General features: G+C 41.2%; 1 protein-coding gene across 1 annotated transcript in view; it reads right to left on the bottom strand.

The window, feature by feature from the left end:
• Positions 1–104: 104 nt before the first annotated feature.
• LRRC31 (leucine rich repeat containing 31) overlaps positions 105–9,742 on the bottom strand; it is a 17,312-nt gene continuing 7,674 nt past the window's right edge. Inside the window, exons 5-10 of the mRNA XM_018553786.1 lie at positions 9,117–9,284; positions 8,104–8,271; positions 5,236–5,403; positions 3,228–3,395; positions 1,997–2,164; positions 105–604 (exon numbers count right to left, since the gene is read on the bottom strand). Of these exons, the coding sequence (XP_018409288.1) occupies positions 288–604; positions 1,997–2,164; positions 3,228–3,395; positions 5,236–5,403; positions 8,104–8,271; positions 9,117–9,284 (1,157 nt within the window). The 3' untranslated portion in view covers positions 105–287. The remainder of the gene's footprint in view (positions 605–1,996; positions 2,165–3,227; positions 3,396–5,235; positions 5,404–8,103; positions 8,272–9,116; positions 9,285–9,742) is intronic.

Genomic DNA, 9,742 nt, shown 5'->3' with positions numbered 1-9,742 from the left:
TGGATCCAACAGTCCACTAAATAATGCAGAATGTGATTTAAAAATCCAACACAAAAACTAATGTAAATCTATGCTATTTAATCAAATGACAAAAGTACTCATTTTTGAAGCCTCACACAAATGACTACGTCAGCAAAATGAAGTACAGTTTTAGTGCCTTGCCGTAATTGTGCAATTGTGAAATAGCTACAGAAGGAATACAAGTAGGTGGAGTGCATGCAAGTGTTAGTTCATCCATCTCTCTTCCATCCCAGAAGGAATAAAATGGAGAAAATCTAGCTTTTTAATCAGTCAAAGTGAATGCTGATGTTATTCTCCCTGTGGATCCTGTTCAGTTGCTGTTGTTCCGCTGTGGATAGTGCCCAGCGCTGCATACCAAGCTCTTTCAACATAGGCAACTTTGGTATGTTGGACAATAGGTGAATGAACCATGGACCACAATTACGGGTGGAAGCAGGCCGTAAGCTAATATCTAGTTCAGTTATGTTCTTCAGAGCAGGGACACTCTCAAACAATAAGGACCAGCCTTCATCAGGTACAGTGTCATTGTAGGCGAGGTCCAATTGTTGTAAGCTGTCCAGATGACTGGCTTGTGCTGCTGATGCTGCAATACATGGAAATCGCTGCTATTAGTATGCAAGGACATTTTATTGAGATAACGATACATTTGATATCACATTTTGTTAACTGTTTTACATCCATCAGTTATCTATCAAGCTCACAAAGCAAAAACTCATTTCCCTTATAGAATGTTTTTTTTGCCCATTGTTGTTAATTTCTTTCATGCAATAGTGTTTCAGATGAAGAAGCCCCCCTAACTAACAGAATAAGTCCGGTGCTTCCATGATAAGTCCAGTGCACTCCTGTTTGGTTAGCAAGGACACTTGGAAGACAGTAGAAGGCTTCAGATTCTTTATAGCGTTGTTGTTTCGCCATTTTCAGTACTCACAGGAAGCATCTGATGACTATTATGTGCTATAAGAACCTTGTCTCATACTGGGTTTAGTGGGTGCTGTGTTGTCTTGAGGCAGGAGCACCTCTGCCTTTATACATGGTCTTTTAAAATTGAAAAAAGGAAATAAAGGGCCTTGGGAATATCTGGATGTGTGTTCTGAAAGCTGGTAAATACCTAAACAATAGAGATACATAAATGTGAACTGTTTTATTTGCCAAAGCATATTAATTCTATTCAGCCTGCCCTGTGCTTTAGACTTCCCTGCCAAACAGCACAGCCACTACTGGACGTCTCTGCAGACTACACAGCAGTTAAGCAATACAGCCTGGTCCAGGACCCTCCCCAGCTTTCAATGGGTAATGAAGAAGCAGCAGTGCACTGAAGAGGTCATCCCTGTGCTCTTCCATCCTGTATCCATGTCCAAGTATTAAATGTTTGACTGGTAGCACTGTGCAAAACAGTTTCTTTGGTTGAGAGTTCTGGTCCTATCTTTTCTACTCAAGTTTAAATCCCTAAAGCTTACTGACATGAAAACATGACGTAACTGTATGAAAAGCCATAGAGTGAGCTTCTTCTGACTTTGGCCTAAGCCATATCTGGTCCTTGAACTTTTGAACTTGGGTTGAGTCCAATGGAACTCGTTCCTTGTCAGACCTCCACTATCATCTGGAAAAGGTCACCATTTGCCTAATGCTCTTCCTGACAGATTGAGTTACTGGTACAGTAATGGAGCACAGGTACATATAGCAGTGGTAGAAGGTGTTCTTTTACTTTTTCACTGAAAGCAGAAACCCACTTCAGGTGGATTTAGGATGCAACATATACTGCGAGAATATTGCCAGTATGATATCACAATGGATATTGGGATACAACTGATAAAAGGAAATCCCTCTTTGTATAAGCTCCCCTTTAAATGATGCACCACATATTACCACTCTAACCCTTCAATAGGGCAGTAATGCTTTCGCTAAAGTTAAGGAGTCTTATAGTGACAAGTCATGGGACTCTCATGATAGTTTTATCAGGAACAGGTATACTTACCTAATACTGCCAGGTCCTGTGTAACCAGGTTGCAACTGCTCAGTAACAGACTCTGGAGAGAATTAGCACTGTGCAGAGTTTCCGTAAGTAGTTTCAGATTTCCTCCAATACACTTATTCCATGATAGGTCCAACATTTGCAGGTCTGTTAGATAGCGTGTGGCTTCAGCTGGAGGTAGGTAATATATAAGAGAACAGCAAGTTACGTTAAGTCCATCAAAAACTATTCTGAAGCTGAATCAATCCTTAATGCTTTGTGCAAGGGCAGAAGTAAAATTTCCTTTGTATAACCTTTTACATTACAGAAATGCACAGTTTTTGTTAGGACTGGAGCACTATTATAAGGAGTGGCTCCACGCAAAGGACTCAGCAAATGTCATCTACAAAGCTTTGCTGGTATTCTAAATTTAAAGAGTGCGTTCGGTTTACCTTGATTTATTATTGTATGACTTTCCCATAAGATCTTGCAACCAGATTGAGATGTACATATTGCCTCTGTGTGGGGCTGTAATGTCATCATGCCAGGCACCCTGTACATTGCAGCCCCCTCTTTTAGAACTCCTGCAGCTTACCAGACAACTTACTCCTGCCATGTGCATCTCTAGTGGTTCTCACTGTGCAATAAATAGAACCCCCTACCATTTCACTCCACCCATGCAAGCATATTTAACATGATACAATGGAAATGCAGCCGACAATGTTTCGATAGAGTGAGAACGATTTAAAACCTTTGTCAGGATTTTATTAAGGTTTCTCTTTACCCTGCAGATGTTATACCTTACCTCCTATAATGGAAACAGATACGGAGTACACATAGTTTGTTTCTAAATGACATCAGCATGCATAATATGAAGGGGTACACATATTGTGATACATGCCACCTATATGTTTTCAGATCAGCTACATTAAAAACTGCCACATACTGGACTATGTATTTGCAATGCCAGCCAATGACAGTCTCAGGAAGAACAGATTAGCAATAACCATATTGATTTACAGTGCTGGTGGCACAGTGCACAGAATCAGTGCCAGGACCAATGTGAGAGGCACTATGCAAGGCTGTCTTCAATGTGTCAATTTAAACAGCATGTTCATTCCATTGGATTATATCTTTACATACTATTTAAAAGAAAGTAGTACAAGAAAGACATATCTACAGAATACGATTACATTAATGTCAAGCTTCGATTTACTCTACCCTAAAAATGATGTACTGAGGTGCAACACCATACCCAGTCCTGCAAAGGATTCTTTCTTTAGCATGCAGTTGCTGACATTGACAGATTTAAGCTTTGGCAGGAAACGCAATCGGCTGAAGAGGTGCTCCTGAGAAAGTCCTACAGTTTTATTCGAAGATATGTCCAACGCTTGAAGATTGGACAGCAGGGGGATGACCTGGGCTGAAATGCAAAGAAACATTTACATCTGAAGCTTGTTTGAGAAAGAAAGGAAATAGTTAAATACACAGAAATACATATGTGGGAACTGCTTCACCCACCAAAATAGTGTTTGTATTTCAGTCCTCCTAGTTCTGATAATTACTCAGCCCATGTAATATCGCACAGCCCTGTCCGCTAGGACAGGAGACTGTAGTTTTCTCTGCTGCATAGAAATATAGTTAGGTCTTGTCCATCCCCCATCCTGTGACTGGACAGTGAGAGAGAAGCAGCACACTGATGAGCTCATCTCTCTGTCCCCTTCCTCTCTCCTTCTATCAGCATGCTATTTGCTAACACATGTGCACAGCGGCAGAACTGCAAGACTGATTCCATGTCAAATTATATTCTTAGACTGCTTGCCTAAAAACAAATTTAATTATGTTAGAATGAAAACAGAGCTGAATTCATTTGTCTTTTTTATCTGCTTTAGTTCAGATTTAACATCCTCAAACTGAAGCTTAGGGGTACTTAAAGTGAATCTCTGGCCGAGTACCAGAAGTCCCATTTAGGAAGCCAGGCAGCGTGTAATGACTCCCCACCTGGCTTCCTGATTAGCCGGGAAGCCGGACAGCATGTAAAGACTCGCCACCCGGCTTCCCGATTAGCAAGGAAGCCGCCCCCATGCTTCTTGTCACTATGTGACGAGGAAGCATGGAGCCGGCTTACTGGCCAATCATGGAAGCCGGGCGCCATGTAATGACACGGCCCCCGGCTTCCTGATTGGCCCGGGAAGCCGGCTCCATGCTCTCTCATCATGAGGTTACAAGGGAGCATGAAGCCGGCTTCCCGGTTAATCAGAAAGCCGGGCGCTGCGTCATTACACGGCGCCCGGCTTCCTCATTGGCCAGCTTCCCGACACATTAGGAAGCCGGGCAGCGTGTAATGACGTGCTGCCCGGCTTCCTGATACAGGAAGTAATGGGCTAGGCATCGGAGCATTTGGGCGAGTACGAGTACTCACCCAAATACTCTGTATCGGCAACGATACCGATACTAGTATTGGTATCGGTGCATCCCTAGTTATGGACATTCAAGTATTTACAAAGGCTTAGCAAACAGTAAATGAATTTAAAAACTGATCGTTGTAGCTGTGGACACTGTGGAGCAATGTATCCTCAATATTCGGGGCAGGAGCACTAAAGTCCATAACTGTTAGAAGCTCAGCTCAGTCTGCTACCTTCTCCCGCAGCACTTGCTCTATGTGTACATTAGAGATTAGAAAGCTGCAAAATCAGTGCTGGGAGCAAGGGGGAGAGAGCAATGAGCTGCTAAATGACTGCTGGGAGGGGGAGGCAGGGTGAACTAAGCCACTAGGAGAACAGATTTTATTACTTCACTGCTTCTGCTGTAAACTTGAAAGGGTTGAATTGCTCCATGGAGCCTGTAGCTACAGAGGTCAGTGAAGGTTTGTTTTAAAGCCCATTAGAGGTCAGTGAAGGTTTGTTTTAAAGCCCATTTGCTGATTGGTTAAGAATATGGAAATACTTGAATGTGCATAGCCTGGCCACAGATTCACTTTAAATGTTTCAGGAAAGATGACTGAAGTTTGCTGAATGCCTTGCAAATACTCTGTCACTGCTTAATGCACATGTTGTGCTAAAACAAGCTAAAGTCCATGTGTTCATGGCCTTTTACCCATGTCAGAATGGCCAAAGCATGGGGCATCACTGCAAATTCAACAACAAATCATGCTATTGGAGTTACTAAAGAGGCTTATGCTTGAATAAAACTGTCGGTATCTACCCTAAAGTAATGCTTCTGTTCTGGGTGGACTAACCCATTACCGAAAAATAAAATATTACTTAGTGCGGTAACATCATCTCCAGAAAGACAGCACTGGTGAATGTCAAGTAGTTCCAACTGTTTGAAAGCGGTTAGACAAACTGCTGATTCTCCGAATCCTCCCCCAGCTGTCTTATTGCAGGAAAGATCCAACTTTCTTAAATATGGCCAATACTGGAAGGCAGAACCTGAAAAAATAGGAATAAGCTACTTTTTAAATATGATGATTACTGTATCGTTTTCCCAGATATGTCAATCACTTCTGCTATCATTTCACTAGCTACTACTAAGCTGGGAGAATATTAGATATGCGTGGAATGATCGTCCTCCTTGTCCTATGATGGTTATTTCCAGATACTATACTATGCGACACTTTCATTCTATCCAACAAGGCACTGTCCATTCTAACTTGGCAAAACTTTCATGTGTATTTAAAGCCTGTACATGATATTACAAAACCACATACAGCTCAAACTCTGCTAATATGAAGAGAAAACATGCTAAATACTAGGGCTGGTAATGATTAACATTTTCGTGTTCGATTAATAAAAATTTTTTTAAATCAATGAATCAATTAATTTCGATTAATTATAACGCACATACAGATCCAACTATATTGGCCTATACACATACAGCACAGCAATGAAGTAATAAAAGGAACTAGGATCACTCTAATCCAGCACGTTATTAATCTCACGTGCCCCACTCAATATGGCCGCCGCTTGAGTGGGGCAACTCAGAATAATAACGTGCTGGATTAGTGTGATCCTAATTCATTTTATTACTTCATTGCTGTGCTGTATGTGTATAGGCCAATGCCTTGGCTGGCGCACGTGCAGAAAGTTTCTTGGGCAAACTCACCGGCCCAAGTGGCTCCGTCGGCTAACGAAGGGGGGAGGAGTCCGGTGATGTCACGGACATCGATGTCACCGGACTCCACTTCCCTTTGTTAGCCATCACCGGACTCCTCCCCCCTTCCCTTCGTTAGCCGACAGAGCCACTTGGGGAAGGGGGGAGGAGTCCAGTGACGTCGATGTCCGTGACGTCACCGGATGGCCGACGGGACTCCCGGAAGCCGGCGGAGAGGTGAGTGTTTTCATTAGCGATCAAAATTATTTTAATCGATCAAAAAGTTTAACGATTAATCGAGAGATTAATCTTTAATTTCCACAGCCCTACTAAATACATAAATAAACTCACAAGCTATGATCGCAACTTTTTGGTTAAACTTTTGTTTTTATACATCCGATTTTTTTCTACTTGTTTATAAAGGCATGTTTGATGGTTTTGCTCTTCAACAATTTTTGTTTTTCTTCCCTTATATTGCAGCACACTTATAAGATAGATGCAATAAATTGTTCAATCCTTTATTAATGTGCTAAATAACCTCTGGCGTACAGGCTTTCAAAATAGGGCATGAAGTAATGAGGCTCATTCATAAAGCTCTACACAAGGTGCTCTAGTTTTAGCCATGCAACTGCATTTTTTAAAATCTCATTGGACTGAAAGTAATTGTGACTTTAAAAAAAAAATAAGTATTCTTATCCTGGTATGTTAGCTTTGTGAATAGAGCCTATGGTGTAAACTTTTCAGTGCGCAACCTCGTTTTTAAAGGCCAACAGCAGGTTTTTAGAGAAAAGCCAAACCTTCGTACCCCCCACCCCCACTTAAAAGCTGCTCACACCAATTAATAAAAAAAACTTTTATACAAACTTTAACTCCTGTAAACTTCTGGCTAGTCATGTGACATCTCAGGTCCTTCCTCTTCTTCTCCAGCATGGGGGGGGGGGGCCTTACCCTGGGATAGAGTAGCACTCACAATAATCATGTGTGAGCGTCATTCTGTGCAATAGTACTGTGACTCCATGCAAGCATGATGATGCACCCCCAGTGAATGTTTCCATGACAACCTGGGCTCACAGGAAGTGTGTTGGATAATGGTGGGCATCATTCAACTGACATGAGGTCCAGCACTGAACCGCAGAGTGGAGCTGGAGAGGAAGTGAGTATTGCAGCAAAAGCTGCTTTATTATTTTTAAACATGCTGGACTGCTTACTTTTTTTAGGTTTAAAGCATATCTAAACCCAAGAACAAAAGAGTGATATATTGCAGCTTACCAGCCATGAGATGTGGTGGCTGCATTAGTTTTCTTTTTTCAGGTTATTACCTGGTGATCCTATCAGTAATACATACAGGGGGGGATTTATCAAAGCACTTACGACCGTTTTAGCCTCTTAGATCATTTATTTTATGTGCAAATCTGTTTTTTAACATGTGCGCCTGTTTTGACCAGAGCTTGCACTATTTTTCCAATTGCGCCTGTTTTAAGAAAGTTTGCAACTGTTTACATCTGCACTTGTTCTGGGCTGTCTGAAACTGGAGCATCACCTAACAAAACAATCACAACTTAAGAAGTCCCCATGACCACTTCTTCAAGAAGCGACAGTTAAGCTTTTTGCCTGGAGTTACGAGTCTTCTGTCCTGGAGTCTATTTAACCTCATTTATCAACAACATTACACTAGCAACATAAATCTGGCGCAAAGTGTGTCACATATATTCCGTGCAATTTCCGTGCAAACACCCGCAATTGCTATGATAAATCCCCCAGTATCACAGTATCTTGTCCTAGGAAAATTAGGATAGGATTACAGAACAACTTCCCCTTTCCTCTTCTCCATAACATGGTGGAAAGTGTTCTGCAGTCTACAGAGAAAGCTGCTATTAATGCTGACTGATAACAATCTGTAAAGGCAAAGAACACTGCAAGTTAACCAGTATATTTAGACTTTACATATACTGTACTTGAATAACAAACTTTAGAGTTAGGCTTTTATTAGTTCCCCATGAGACACAATATTGCAGTTTAATAAAGTTAGAATAACTTACTCAGATACTGTACAGTGTCCTGATGTAAACCAGTGGAGCGGAGTTTTAACACATTTAAGCATGAGCAGTGTTTGAGTTCTTCAGTAAGATTCTTGATTTTACTTCCAAGTTCTTTGTTTTCTGAAAGGTCCAATATTTCCAGCCTTGTCATTTTGCCAATAACGGGTGCTACAAAATAGAAAAGTAAAAAACATCACTTGTTATATATGGTGACCAATCACAAAAAAAGCGAATATTTTTTTCTGGGATTGTACCAGCAGTCACCTTTTTTTTCTGAGATTTGTTCTGAGTCTCCTAGGAACACAAGCAAGAGCAACAGAACCAAAAAATAGAAATACTTTTGTATTACTTTGTTGCACCCCCTGTGACTCTGATAGTAGCTGTCACATCATAGAAGGGACTTCACAGGGGCCCTGCGCTGACCTCTGCGCTGTGCGTCACACTGACCCTGCACTTTGCGTCACACTGACCCTGCACTTTGCGTCACACTGACCCTGCACTTTGCGTCACACTGACCCTGCACTTTGCGTCACACTGACCCTGCACTGTGCGTCACTATGACCTCTTCGCTGTGTGTCACACTGACCTCTTCGCTGTGCGTCACTATGACCTCTGCGCTGTGCTTCACACTGACCTCTGTGCTGTGCGTCCTAACTCTAAACTATGTGAGTCTCCATCTTGGAGAACATGTGGCAAAAGATAAAATTGGGTGCAGGTTTTTTCAGGAGGAAGCCCAACCTCCCTTAAAGGCACAGGGACGCACAATGCCCATGCCCATGCATCACTGCACCAAATCTTGTGCTGAGAAAACTTTTTGCTGTTTGTACTGTATTAGGCCCTTCCATGTGCACCTTGCTGTAAAGCTGGTAACAAATTGATGAGCATGTTTGCCATTTGTTTTGCTATAATGGTTTTGGGTCACGTTTATTTAAACTTTTTTTTGCTTTGAACACAATATTTGATATTTCTTTTTTTAACTGTAAGTACAGTATAATGTAAATTATTTTGCTTACCTAGTGATTCAATATCTTCTGCTGTAAGGCTACACTCTGTTAAACTCAACGTCTTTATTTCACAATTATCTGCTAGATGCTGTGCTAGTCTAGATAGGGTCCCACCTAAGTTATTGTTCCATGATAAGTCCAGAATTTGCAATTTAGGTATGTACTGGAGTGATTCACCTAAAGAAAATAAGAACATGAATATGTTACATTGATATAAAATGTTAAACATAGAAAACAGATGGGATGGATTTTCTGATTTACCCAACAATTTGCAAAGGCAGTATACATATAAATAAGCCCAGCCTGGTTCAGATTTGAGATTGACCATTTCGTTATGTTCATCTTTTTATAAAAGAAAACATTTCCTATGTTATTCAGATAAATCATTATATAATATAAAATGATTTGTGCTTGACACTGGCAGTCTTCCTGGATATGCATATTCAGCCAATATAAATGGCCTTGGAAAACACAATTCAGTATAATCCAGTCCTGTATTGATTTTCAGGGAGTTGGTTGCAGAGCAGTTTCTCCAGCAGTGAACATTATGACTATTGCACACCTTGAATGTAAATATATGTACATGAAAAGTAAGGCAATAAAGTTTCTATGCTCTGCAGGCTGAATTGTTGTTC

Source organism: Nanorana parkeri, unplaced genomic scaffold, assembly GCF_000935625.1.
Source record: "Nanorana parkeri isolate BGI_ZX_2015 unplaced genomic scaffold, ASM93562v1 scaffold129, whole genome shotgun sequence".
NCBI lineage: Eukaryota > Metazoa > Chordata > Amphibia > Anura > Dicroglossidae > Nanorana > Nanorana parkeri.
Note: the sequence above shows the minus strand (reverse complement) of the source record. Positions and strands in the feature narration are given on the sequence as shown.